At 40.1% G+C, this 15,016-nt stretch overlaps 1 protein-coding gene across 1 annotated transcript in view; it reads right to left on the reverse strand.

Moving 5' to 3' along the window:
* Positions 1 to 797: 797 nt before the first annotated feature.
* The window catches only part of LOC139741013 (uncharacterized), a 63,875-nt gene continuing 49,656 nt past the window's right edge, over positions 798 to 15,016 (reverse strand). The window contains exons 2-3 of the mRNA XM_071651602.1: positions 1,998 to 2,158; positions 798 to 893 (exon numbers count right to left, since the gene is read on the reverse strand). Coding sequence (XP_071507703.1) covers positions 798 to 893; positions 1,998 to 2,158 — 257 coding nt within the window. The remainder of the gene's footprint in view (positions 894 to 1,997; positions 2,159 to 15,016) is intronic.

A 15,016-nucleotide genomic window follows, 5' to 3' on the forward strand; every position in this document is an offset into this window, starting at 1 on the left:
GGTGCCACGCACAGTCATCATGAATGACAAGACATTACTCTTTGTGTATTTTCACAGCACGTTTACCTACTTGTTATCATTGTCATGTCACCTTCTTCCTTCTCGTAATAATCAGAGGGTGCTGGAATTCCACAATGGGTGCTATAGAGTGACCGTCTAAGAGCACAACGTAATGCGAAGCCAGTATTTACTTTCTAGCCACACCGAAGAGCCTCGCACAATGAAGGAAACACGTTTACGGAATACACGGGAGTGAAACCGTGCGTGATCCTCAATGGACGCTGCACCGTACAAAGTGCAGCTAAGTTTTTGTCTCTTTGAATAAGAAATCCGATAGACGGACGCACTACTAATGCCGGCTAGGTGAAATAAAAGAAGCCGAACGTCATAAACCGCCATCTACCATTACGTCCGACTGTTCAAATATGTGCTGACAAATAATAGAGTGGCCATTCCTTCTTTGAAAGAGAGAAATATGCAAAAAAAAAAAAAAAGAAGGGGGAATCTACAATCTCGCGTGAATAGTGCAGAAACGGATCAAAATATGAAACATTTTGTACGTGCCAGATTCGAAAGAGGAGATGCCATGCTCGGGGTACACTTAGCATACTGACAGTGAACGATGGACTGTGGATTCGCCAGGGGAATCGAGGCAGGGAAGGAGGCCCCCGGGAAATCGCGAGGGAAGTTGTGGTGAAAGCAAATCGTCATTGTTAGATAAGCACGTGACTCGGTATAAATGCACATGCTTCTCTAGGGCACAATGTCGTCCCGGCCGTAAGTAGGTTTTTTTAAGTTCAGGCAATGCGCTTTGTCGTGACGCAGCGCCTAGCTGCATCGCAAAAGGTTGCGTGGTCCTCATTCGGCAGTGAACTCAACGAGAACACCTGCGTCTTTTGGCGAGCACACAATGGGAAAGAGTTCCATCACATACCACGCTGTCTGTGTGTGACGCTGTATGTGTGTTTATGCGTTTGTGAGGGTTTATTTGTCCAATAAAATGCTGAGCTTTCTCAACACAACAAGCCCGGGGACTGTGGAGTCGTGGCGAATGAGGTTCCTTGAAGAATTCTGTGCTTAACTTCTCGTTCTGCATTTAGTGTGTATACACTGCAAAATCAAATTTTGGCACATTCTTTTTCTTGTGTGTATGTGTTTGTGTGTGTGTGTGTGTGTGTGTGTGTGCGCGCGCGCGCGCGATTAGCGTGAATGTTGACAATGCCAATAGAAGACAGGTCTAACTGGGGCAAAAATGAAACATATATATCACCCTGACAGTATTGTTTCATTCGTATGATATGTCCTGAAAGCAGGCAAAACCTTTCGGCTACAGATTAAAACGAGGCCAGAGAGCCGCTTTGAGTATACAGGTCCTCGCGTGTGACATGCATGAGCTGTGAGCCAAGACCAAGTCTCAAGTGTCACCTGTTAAGCTGCGTCCGGAGGATAGCAAGAAAGCCGATCGATACCCCTTGTAGCAATTCAGCATACCAACGCCCCTCTCAGTGTACATGCCAACGGAGAGCCTCTCGACATTCAAAAAGTCGGCGGAGCCCTCTCATTCCCCCCCCCCCCCCCCCTCCCTTCACAGACCACAGACCACTATCACGCGAACGTTCCGCATCCCATATCCTGGACTGGAAATATACAGCACCATCAACAAAAACAGCTTTTGTCGACCTTTCCGACTAGATGATATAAAAATACTCGAAATTCAAGTTGTTTAGTTGTTTGTCAGTTTTATATTTCTTCAGTTAAAAATAAGGAAAAAATCTAAGATGTTTCATTGTTCAGACGCAAATTACTTATGGATAACGGATAATGGTCCCCTTCGACTGTACACCTTGAGATACGTTGAAATTGTATGTTCGTATATCATAAATATAATTACATGTATATGTATTTTTTACGTACGCTTGTTAATATTTTGATGTGAAGATTGTTGATTTTGTTGTAATGGTTTCATTATTTTGTACAAGCGGAGAAATTAAACTAACTGAAACTAAGACACCGACAATGAGGGCGACAACGAAGACTACAACAACCCGACAACGAGGATGATGACGTACGACCGGAATGTACTGTGACGATGCTGTGTCGTAACCGTACTGAATCCGCGTTGTACCCACTTTGTAGTCGCCGGGTTCCCACACTGCACCTGTGTGTGGGCAGTAGTTGGGCATATAAAGAGGTAAAACAGTGCAGACAGATTACAATGTTTGTAAAAGAAGCACATCGCCTAAATAGGATCCCGCCATTTTGTGTAACACTTTGCCTACATTCGATTAGGGGGCCTACATTCTTGAAACATGGCAATGTCAAGATTGTCTATACCTTTGTTGATGTTGTTCTTTTTCCTGTTTCCGGATTTTTGTGTCGTTTCTTAAAGGGATGGTACAGTATTGGTTGAGATGAGAATTGGGCTTTTAACTTTTTGTGAGATACCAAGAAAACATTTATGATATAGTACAGAGTATACCATTTTAAGAGGAACTGAAAGTTTATTTGACGAAAATCGGGTTTGGAATGACTAAAACATCCAAAAACAAAGAAAAACAAAGCAACTGTTATAAAGTGTGGGTCCCACACTTTATTGGAATCGCTTTATCTTGGATATCTCAGCCATTTCAAAACCAATTTTCTCCAAATAAACGTTGAATTCATTATAGAATTACATGCTCTTTCATATTTCATAAGAACTTTCTAATTATCTCACCAAAAAATGTTAGAAACCTGAAATTAGGTCCCCACATAAACTGTAAGATCCCTTTAATATCGCAAATTAACCCTCGGCCTACCGGAACCTGTAAAGTCCTCTTCAGAATTAATAGGTAGTTTAGAATCTCCTTTTTAAAACACGCACACTGCCTCGGTCTTCCGCGCAATTGGGTCTGCCTTTGAAATGTTTTGATCTTAATTCAGAATCAAAGTCTTTTTTTTTATTGAGACGTATTATGGACAAATCCCGTCTGCGACATTCCCGAGACCTGAAAGTAGGCATAAAGCATATTTTTGTAATCTTATGATATATGTATACATTTTTATTGGTAATGTTTTTTTCTTTTCCTTTTCACTTACCCCGGCAGCCACAATTTTCTTTTTGTTAAGTAATATCCAACGAATATCAATTTACTTGGAAAACATACAACCTTTCAACAGGTTTGCGCAGCCATCTTTTTTTTTTCAGTGGTAACTGTTGATAATTTGAATTTGTTCATTTGATACTGCTTTTAATTCCCGGAGATATATTATGACAGTGTACGAGAGTATATTAGGCATATTTTATGATATCACACCGCATCAGATTATTTTATGATGCAGAATCTATAATTTTGTTGTACTCCGATCAATATTTGTAAACATTCATTACATTGTACATTTGACTGTTTGTAAACATTATGTGATCAAAACGCAGTTTAAGTGTGACGAATGTACACTTATAATCAGTAATGCCGTGTGGTGGGAGAATGAGAATTTGTTGTGTCTCTATGTGTTTATGTGTGTGAGAGTCACTTATTGGATGTGATGAAGAGATGATTGTGTGTATGTGTTTATGAGTGTACCTGTGTCTGCGCCTGTGTGTGCGTTTGTGAGAGAGAGGGAGGGGAAAGATGTGAATACAATGTAAGAAAAGGAAGTAACCGCATGGGTCCCTTGTAATCAGTTTATGTTTATTCGTCACGTACAGTGTGTTGAATGTAGTGAATGTAATATATTTTATAATGAATAATGTTGGAAATGATGTTAATTGTTATTTTTTAAATAGTAATGAATGATTTGAAAATTGTAAATACTTTCTTTTTTTAATCAACTATGTATTGTGTGAACAAATGTTGCAATTCAGCCTTTTGGCTGCGAGAACATTTCATTTAATAAACCATATCATACCATACCATATACCATACGTGAGAAAAGGATGAATTGTTCAATGGAGACATTCTGAAATTAGTAAGGATACAAATGTTAAATGCATACACTTTATATAGGTCCTCATTCCTAGGCATCACCGCGTCGAAATATTCTACGGCGTTCATGTTTCGCATAGGTACATTTAATGTTCGTCAACTATTCCTTGTTTTGGTTTCTGAATTTCCAAATGCCTTTTAGATGCTATTCAAATCTAAACCTGACTGTAGAATTATCAATACATTTCAGGAGATTTCTCTCTCAAACTGGCACTTTTTATTGTTGGGAAATGTTATTCAGATTTATAATGATTTCATCAAGTGCAAGCCAATTTTTCTCTCATAGACAGGATATGCAATGTAAATCTGAGTTGCCGATTTAATGACGACAAATTGACGATTTCTGCATGCTGCAGCAAAAAAGATGAATAAATAAATAAATAAATAAAATAAATAAATGAACGAATAGATAAATAAATAAATAGATTAATCGATACAAATACATACATACACAAATAAATAAATCTGTAAAGAAAACAAAATATTAATAGATAAATAAATAGAAAATCCCAGGAGTTGACCGGTACTTCGAAAGCGCAGCTGTGATCTCATCCCATGTGTGATCATAGCTGCTCTATTCTGATCCCTTTTTATAGGTTGGCGAAAATCTCGGGTCGGGATCATATTTTTGTTAGCAATCCCGTCCGAATCCACGAGGCCTGATATACCAGACGGAGTAAGCGTTATTACATCTCTTAGCTTTCCCATCAGATACCATGTAAGGACATCCAGTGGAAGCGGACAAACATAATTGCCTCTGGTAACTCAAGTCATTTTGTTTTTCTTTGTGGGTTGGAGTGTGGCATTTTATTTGTTCATTTTTGTTAAGAGAGAGAGAGAAAAAAACCACCTTATTTACGTACAAATGGGTTGTTCTCATTTTTAAACGAGAACATCAGACTTTTCCAGAGTAGTTTCAAAGCCCATGTGTATACTACCTTTTATTCAGAGATATATATTTATGGTAATGGAATCCACGAATTTGTGGCAGAAAAAGAGCGTCGTGAAATGACCACAACTTCCCATTTACTGCTGCTTGGTGAGTTATGATTCCATGCATAAGAGATAGATAGATAGAGAGAGAGAGAGAGAGAGAGAGAGAGAGAGAGAGCGAGCGAGAGCGATAGAGAGAGAGTGAGAGAGAGAAATAAAAAACCCAAAGGAGATTCTAAATATAACTATGCACTTGGGATTTGACGTTACGGGTCAGTTTGGCGACTATACGTTAAATGTCTTGGTTGTGTATAGTCCGTGTAGCTGTGCGAACTTCCGGATTCTGTCCCTTGTTGTAAGGTGTTGAAAAATCACTTCATTGTCAACCTGTAGCTACTGTGGAGTATATCCTCAATTAACTAGTATCATTCCTGTGATTTACAAACTTCTTGTCTTCGTATCATGTAAGTCAGTAAGCAGACAGAAGGCCCTCATGTTTTCTTTTTTTTTTCAAAGAGTCAAATATAGAATGGTCTCAGTTGATTACTAAAGTCTAAATATTTCGAAGACACTGCCAATATTATTGCCATGCATTCATATAACGTGACCTATAAGTCAGAGGAAATATATCACACTGTTCAATAACGATGTTTAGTGCCTAGTAATCTTTTGGAGTGGTGTGAGAAGTATAGATTCCTTATCAAAGCTGACAATTTGATTTGTCCACTCGATGATGGAAAATGCATTTGATATCAATCAAAACTTTCGCCGCTGAGCTATAATTCGTCTTGTTTTTCTTGCAACTTAAATTAAGGCGCCATGAAACGGAGTCCTCCGCATCCATCAACATTACCAACACCTCTCGATTTTTTTCTTTTTATCGCTGCGTGCAATACCATGGATGCCCGCACGTTTCGCGACATATTTCACACTATTATAGTGGGAGCAAGGAGTTCCTCCTTAAGTCGGAGTAAACATCATTCAATGAGGGTAGTGAGGGTGCAGTGACTGTCACCCGATAGCTCGCCATGCTGCACCCGGCCATGTTACAACATTCTTGCCTAGATATTCACAGCTCCACTCGTTCAACGTTCCCCATCTTGGAGGCAAACTGACACGTGATACTAATCACTATTATGTGTCTCTCCCCTCCCCCCCCCCACCACCACCAGTCCATCTCTCCCTCTACCTCCCCCCTATTTTTCTCCCTGTATCCATCTTTCTACCTCCTCTTACTCTCTTTCTCTTCCGCTTTGCTCTCGGGAATGGCAAACTACGAAGGAAGTGATGTACCTCCATTTTCCTTTTGGTAGAAATTTCGAGCGACAACAACCGACGGCACGAGAGAGAAAGAGAAAGACAGAGAAAGAAAGAGAAGGAGAGAGAGAAGGAAAAGATGACAAGTTCCCCGAGAGGACACTGCAAACTTGAGCGACTTTTTCATATTATATATGCAGAAACACATTGATTGTCAGTAAATTATGCGGACAATTTCATGCTCGTCAAATTTCATCGGATCCCCTCGGCCGGAACAGATGCGAGGTGAACGAAAGAGCGGAGGCCGGGGTTTAATGGTAAGGGGGGCAAAAAGGTCGAGAAATGTTCATCTCAAGAAAATGAAATAATCAATGCCAAATAACCTTAGGGTTGCCCGAAAGTGCATTCAGGTCAACATTCTTCTTTTCTCGCTATATTCTCTTTTCCTCATCCCTTTTTGCCATAGAACACTGTGTATGTATTAACACTCACGGACTTTCTCTCGTGCATTTATTGCACTCGAATAGATATGGGATAAAGTCAGGCCACGTGGTGCAATAAACAAGAAGAATCCATGGAAACGAGCAGTAAACTATATAATTAAACAGCATCCAAATGATTCGAGTGTATGAAAGACAGCATCGAACAAGACTCCCGGTAGAGCATTATATTTCTTTAAACGCACAAATTATTGTGAGCATTATATAGCAATCTTGTTTTTGATATTGCTGGAGCCTCCATGTAAGCCGAGCTCTGCACACGATGCCACTCTCCTGCACTTCTCCCCTTCCAACTCACACATCACCATTTTGCAACCATATGGTACTCTGCTCTGTGTAATAGATAACATGGAGCACTATGACATGGAATTAATTATCACTTGTTGTTTTGTATCTCTTTGGCAACGTCTGTAAATTTTATTATCTTATCTCATTATGCTCTCTCAGGGCCGCCGTCTAAAAGTGCTATTGACGTTATACAGGTGTTCACCGTCAGCACGGAAAGAATTAGCAGACAAAAATTTATTGATGAAACCAAACTATTCCAAATTAGACATAGCTAAGCCGATAATTTGGAAATGTACAAACAGATACATCATCATGTCATAATACCGGAGAGGGTATACCATCCGCTGCTTTTCATCGGTTATAAACAACCATGACTATTGGATTTAGAAACAGATAGAATAGACTAGGAGTGAGTGAGAGAGAGAAAGGGAAGAGTAAAACCATTGGAAATCATGTACATTCATGTATTAATGCATACATTATGAACAAAGAATCAGAGAAACTATTCCTTCATGGAACAAAAAAAAAATAGACATTAGAAAGCAGGCAGATCAATAAAAAAAAAACCTGACATGAATCCTGCTGGAGGGGCTAAACGAAGATGTGTCATGGACTATGAGGCTAAATATCCCCCCCCCCTTTTTTTTTAATCAATGGCCGGCCAACAATTTGTCACGACTTTGCTCGATTCTCAACAAATTCTCCTTTCCGGACAGGAGTGTGTCAATACGAAGGATCAAATTAAGGTATAAACCTTCAAGCCCGGCTTTCGGTCTTAACGATTCTCTTGTCCTGAACATACACATATAGCAAAACATACCCGATCGAGTATACGGGATATACTGACCCGCCCTTAATTCAGCAAAGTGGGCATGGCAACGCGCTCAAACGATCTCTCTGGTCCTTAGTTTCATTAAGGATGACTGATGTTATAATGAATCCCTTCATTGAACTCTCCTCAGTTCGTGTTTCCGATCTCATTTTGAAAGCCCATATTTTTATGTAGTTGTTTGTGTTATTGTCTGTTCCAACTCAACAGTATAATTGCATCTATTAGTCTAATTAGTCGACCAATTGCCATATTATACTGCAAATGCGTTCAAGGTGATTCCATTACAATTCCGACAGTAGCTTCTCTTTCAATGAGTTAAGTATCTTTTTTATATTTGTGACAAATTCGCTTCAAATTAGGGAATGAAATGATTCCGGACACACGAGATCACGTACCGTGACACATCATGATATGATGGCCACAAATTAATTTGTTACAGTTTTGTTTTGTCTGACAAAGCTGTCAGCTTTTGATTGACACATCCCAAAACAATCCACATCTTTTCGTGAAAATGCTATTAAAAGCACTGGGTTCCTCACATGATCAATGTATTGTCAATATAGTCTGCGACCGTATGGTTGCACCAATTAACAAATAGCAATGACAGGGGAAGGAGTATACTACTTCAGTCTACCAACCCATCAAGGTTTTTTTGTCTTTAAACGAGGTATAAACGATTTTTTTCTTTAAAAGCTGAATATCAGTTGGCACTTTTCATAGGCTATGACAAACCATCCGTACATCAGCAAGTAATACTAATCACAATGTCTTCGTATTTGAGTTCCATTTTGGTAATATTAACCTTGCTCTTGGTCTTAACCCGTTGAGGACGAGCTGATACCCCGAGTATACTGGGGATCAATCTACCAACCCATGCATCAGGGCAGGGCAGGTCATACGAAACATTCGAATCAGAAAGTCATATCGAAATGTGTCGGGTCTATTGAATGTTTTGGTCGTGTGAGGGTAGGCTTTCTTCACAACCAAAACTTTTTTCACGAACTAATCTCATGTTGCGTCTGCTCCATCACCTTATGGCACTTTGTCAAAGATACATTCTGAACACTGTGCCATTAAAAAAGAAAAACTGTTGAATTGCTTCTTCTGCTCATTATCAAAATTAACTTAACATCATTACTAATACTTTCACTATAAGTATTGTTACCACTGTTATCAACATCATCATCATTATCATTAATATTACTACTACTATACTATGACTGGTATTAAACAACGCTAAACCCATAACCATTACATTGCAATGCCAAAAGAAATCAGTTTAGAAGTACCAGGAAGAGGGGGGGGGGGGGGGGTCTCTGGCAAAAGGGCTTCTGCATCAAGTTTGACGGATATTCGTATGAGGAAAATGGAATTGACTCTAGGTGCGCAAGTTATCAGTTTTTTGTTAACCCCAACAAAAGTACAAACAGAAACAAAAACAAGTTGGCACCAAATCTAATGGTGGAAGAGACGAATTTTAGGAGGGGAGGTTGAAGACATCAACGTGTGAAACTATTTATCAAGTACGTGAGAGCAACGGGCTCACATAATGAATGGGCTGAAAAATTAAGCAAGGGGGTCCGGGAGGATTAGAAATATGATATGGCAGTGCCAGGTGACAGCAGGTAACATACCGTAGCAACCGATGGAACGATTATGACGTCGACAACCAACCACGATGATGGAGAAGGTGTGTTATAGTCCATGGGAGTGCTTTTTGGGAAATATGATGCGACGCTGTTTTGGGCGGCCATAATGAAACGCAAGGCCTTCTGGGAACGGTTGCGTTGAAGAGCACATAATAGTGCCTCGGTTTTCTACGAATCGGTGTAAAAAAAATGAATAGAATGAATCCGAGTCATGCGACACAGTCGCCAGGGTTTCCCAATCTTTTTTTCCACAATGATACCCTCTCCCCCCGCCACTTTGTGAGCCCGATTTCGTGAAGAAAATGAAGTTGTTAATTGCGTCCGCACTGTCTGAGGTGCCACGGCTCTTCTGAGTTATGTTTCTTTTTTTTTCACTCCAGGAAGTAGGTTAACGTAGCCGATAGATACATTCTTTATAGCACAGGATGTATCATATATAACAAATTCGTGTGAGCTGATTTCCCATCGGGGCCCATGTGTGATTGTGGGCGCACCGCTGGGGCAGGCGTTCACCAAAATGGACGTCCGCCTAACAATAGTGTGACAAATGACAGTTATGATAATCGATTGCCCTTTAATGAAGCACAGCGACGTGTCGACAGGCTTAATGGTTAGAGATGCTGCCCCGACACATTTCCAGCATTTATTGGCTTCGTTCTTTATCTGTGTGCTTGGCAGCAATGCGTCAGTTTTGGCTCCGCTTGGAAACCCAACGCCGAGGAGAGTGCGACCCTCATGAGGAAAGAATGCCAAGGAGTGCAGACTCTGGGGCGGGCACCAGTACTTGTCGCGGGGCGTTTGATGGCTAAAAATAGTAGAATACAACACAAGGAGGTGTTAGATCAGGCATCCTCCAATTATCATCAACTCACATGCGTCACAGTTGGCCAACATTGTGTGTTCGCGTACCCCCTCCTTACCTTCATTTGAGGGAAGTGCGGCATGCAGTGTAACCAGGCGACTGCCAATCTTGGCGCAGATGGTTAACACAAAAGTTTAATGTACTCTTCTCGACGCAAATTGATTAGAACAATCGTGCTGCTTGAGTGATAGTGTATTCACTCGAAGGAGAGATTGACGTGCACTTTCCTACAATGCTGGATTCCCAGATCTCCACAAAATTGCTATTTTTTAACTTCAATGTTCCATACAAAAGGCAGCTAAAATTTTGCATATATACTAAACTTGTTGAAATCATGATTATTTGTGCGCCGTCTGCTTACGGATATAGAATGTGTCTGTCCAAAACAATAGTATGAGCTATAGACTATTCCGATTATGAGAGAGAATTAAATCAGTATGTTCCAGAAATCATATATGTGAGATTTGGTGCTGTATCTTTTTGTGAATTTGACTATTCGTTTATAGAGTTTTACAAGGTAAAGAGTAAATCATCCTCTTTTGTTTTAGTCCCTTGCTGTGTAAATATAATTAAGATGCCGTTTGCAGAATACTAAAAAAGCCCTTTTTTGCTAAACGTATAAGTGATTCTTAAAATTGCTCTATGTTTCCGAAAATAAATTTCTTTACTTCTCTAAGATTGTCAATGAATTTGTGTATTTCTATCTGGTTTTATGGAAATTTTAGAGTGAATTTAACCAGTTTCATCAATACCCTTTATCCCCAGTAGGATGTGCATGCCAATAAAACACAGGTGTGCAAATCAAATCCAAATTCAAATTCAAACTTTATTTCCACTTTTTTCATCCAAGAATATTAGGTTCCCAGTAAAATTTCACAGGACATTATGCATAAAGAGCATAAATCATAATATGGAGCGACTGAAAATGCACGTGACGAAAAAAAAAAAAAAGGGATGGTGCGACAAGGACTAGCCTAGACACAACTGGCCCAATACTTCAAAGCTTTTAAGACCCTGCACAAGGGCCAAATCGGTTAGAGGCGAGGTAATATTTAAGAGAGTGAGAATGGCGTTGATATAAATGGACTATTGGGAGGGCTAATCAGGGACCTTCACAAATTTCCTGCTGTAGTTAATCTATTTAGCTATGTAATGAGTAATATAATGGGTAATTCTTTATTGGAATGTATGTGTGTATGTTATGTGTGTCTATATATATATGTGTGCTCATCATTTGTTTGCTCCCTCTCTCTCTCTCTCTAATATTTGAAGCATTCCTCTTTGCCTACCACGTTATTGAATTATATATATATATATGTATATATATATATATATATATATATATATATATATATATATATATACATGTACATATATATATATATATATATATATATATATATATATATGTGTGTGTGTGTGTGTGTGTGTGTGTGTGTGTGTGTGTGTGTGTGTGTGTGTGTGTGTGTGTGTGTGTGTATGTGTGTGGGTGTTTGTCGAGAGAGCGAGAAAGTGAGTAATAAATACTGGTGGAATAAATCAGGACCCAAATATTCTTCGAATGTAGATGGGAGAATTGACAACAACTACTACAGAAGGACATGGTCATGTGAATTCATTATGATTTTTAACATTAGCTCATTAATAGGGTAATTATCCCTTATGTGTAAAATCAACCAGGCCACTCATGGGCCCCTTCCCCCTCCCGCATTTATACTTTTCCCCTCCTTTTGTATGAAAATCCAAGAGCACGGTTTTAGTCGTTTTGTAACGAGGAAAGGACGCTGATCTCACCGATAAGGCGTCCTTGTGTCTATTTATTGTAACGGCTCCTGTAATAGATAACATGTTATGGGAGATGAAAAACAATAATTCGCTGCATTTTTGTATCCACATGATTCACTAATTTGTTTGTAAAACTTGATTTTTTTTTTGCAGAAAATCTAATTTTACCAAAATCTCCACTTTAGTGGTTGTATATTCGTTTGTATATTCTATTCTTGATAATGAATGTTGACGAAATAGATTGAAATTGGAATTGAAATGAAAACCAACACCACTTCTCTCCCTGACGTATGACAAGTTGTATAAGTGTCTTTTCCTTTGCTGCATCCAGTAATAGCAGTAGTGGAGAGGGATATAATGTATGAGATGTTTAGATATCAACTTGGTATTGTTTGCTGAAAATCATTTCGGCATCGTGTGTAGACATCTATCGGTCTAATAGGGCAAACACCAGCCTGATCACGTGATCTATTAATGGTGTGGGGGACAAATAATGCAGTTAGCGGCGGGGGCCATGTTTACTTTGTAGGGTTTAATCAAGAAGCTATACGGCGGTAAGTATCTACATCAGCATACACACTGCTCCAAATTCTAACAACGCACTTCATGTTCAAAAGAGTGTCTCATGAGGTGCACGAGCCGCATGAGCAACCTCTGAAACCAGGCTATATCTATGCACATTGCGCTATGAGCAAAGAAGTACCGACATTGTTGACGAAAAGATAAAGAGCGCCGCTGGTAACATACTCTTATATCATCATGTGAGGAGGATGAGAGAGTTAGATAAGAAATCATGGAAATTAAACTATATTGCTCATCATGACATGAATCGCTGTGTGCAAGTTCGTAATTTAAAGATCTCTCTCGACCCCTCTTCTTCCCCCGCTCCCTTTCTTTCGTTGAAATTGGGCACATGACATGCGTTGCGTAACAACAGATTCGACGCACGAATGAATTTCGAGCATCATTACAAACTACCTCTGGTAAGTAGGGACCATTTACCATTTACCAGTCTGATTGAAAGAAGACGAGGAAAACGACATACCTCGGTGCGTTCTCGTTATAACGTGGTGGTTGCATAAGTGAGATCTGTGACAATCTGTTCTTAGTAGTTTCTCCATAATGTACACCTCTCTGGTGACTCTGTTGACATTAAAACGGGATCCACCCAACGGCACCAATTGTATCTCTCACTGGTACTCTAGACAATTTACTGCGTTTTCTGGTTAATATCACGCCAAAGATTCATACGTATCTCATGCAAGGTCACTTTTTTGCCTCGGATTTCCACAATACAAAAGATGAATACTGCCATACCACGAAATAATGAGATGGAGCCCTTTCATGGAACTTTAACCCTGCTCTTCCGTGAAGGGATGCGGCATTAGCATGAAATATGACCGTCCATGATATGATTTTGGTGTTACAAAAATTTCGTCGAAAGTGGACCAGCAAAATCCATGCCAAATTGCTTTTGAGTAACGCGGTCCAATCCCTCTGCATGGCTAAAGTATCAATTTTGGAGCTGAGGTAGTATCGGAACGGGGGTAAAAAGAGATCAAGAAAAAAAGGGCAAATCCCTTCAACGTTAGAAATCATTATCCGCTCCTCCTCGCGTTGTTTAACCCAGCTTTTTCCCTTTAGCTCGTGCGCGCCAATGTGTGATGAAGAGGCGCGACACGGGGAGGGTGCATTAAGGTAATGGAAAGCTTAATCGCGTGTGAAGTCCTGGTAGTGCTCGGAGGATCGCAAGACCACCCCCTTGGGGGGAATTCGCTTGATCTCTGCATAGATCCCATAACGAGAATGATTTCATCCTTATCATATTATTCGCATGTGCCAGAGGACATTTCCCCACCCCATACCTCTTTTCCCGTCTCCTTATACTTTTTCTCTTTTTTCCGAGAACTCTGGAGTTTCTCTTGGCGCCCTCCTTGCCATCTCCTTCGTATCATGTTGCTTGTTGCCCTAGCAACGACCTGTCTCTGTCAGTATGTCATTTTTTTTTCCATTGTGACGTGTCTATTCTCTGACTTTGATGCTGCCCTCTTCTCTTATCACTACCCCTTGCATATCGACCACTACGTGATCTTGAGAGCACTTGTCTTCTAATTCTATTTGTTTGTTTGTTTGTTTGTTTGTTTGTCGACCTATTCAGACCAGGGAAGGGTTTCCATCTCCTTGATCGCACCTCGCCAAACGATGTCTCAAGAGAAGTGAGTGGAGTGTACCGTCACCGTACTGTAGGTTTATGCATCTGCAGGACAGCTTATAAATGCGTGTTCTCCGGTCTATTTTGCTTCTCATCCTCATTCTTTCTTTTTTTTTGTTTATAGTCTCATCCACCTCTCCAAACCCTTCCTCCACCCCCCCCCCTCTCTCTCTGTCCTTTTAATGTACTGGTTCCATGTCGACGCTGATGCCTAAATAAACCTTCAAAATCCATGCACCGAGCATGATGCGGTCGTTCATCCGTGATCTAATACGCCCATCACATGCACTCCCCCCTGCCGAGTGAATTAGGGATGCGGCCCATTTAACACGGGGTGCGTCCCCCCAGGGATCGCCCATATAGACAAAGTTCAACTAACATGAATCACATAGTCTGGGAACACAGTCAAGCTGAAGAAACACCCTCGGTATATGCGCTGCTTACAAAGATATGCAACATTATGAGGTGCTGGAAATTGAAAGAACGCAATAATGTGTACGTAATTTCACACTTAACACACAACCACTCACAGCTAATGAATTCGTTCACCATACAGCCTTACTCGTGCATGACAAGACGATTAGGGTTGTACTGAATGAAATGAAATATGAAAAAAAAATATGTATAAACAAATGGGTTAAGAATAATCATCGGGGTAAGACCACAAAAACTGCCAATGTGAAATAATAACAGGAAGTGTAATCTTCTTAACTGTTTTGTGATTGAAAAAAAA

This window comes from Diadema antillarum, unplaced genomic scaffold, assembly GCF_040938485.1.
Source record: "Diadema antillarum isolate AM-2024a unplaced genomic scaffold, OU_Dant_1.0 seq00000897_RagTag, whole genome shotgun sequence".
NCBI lineage: Eukaryota > Metazoa > Echinodermata > Echinoidea > Diadematoida > Diadematidae > Diadema > Diadema antillarum.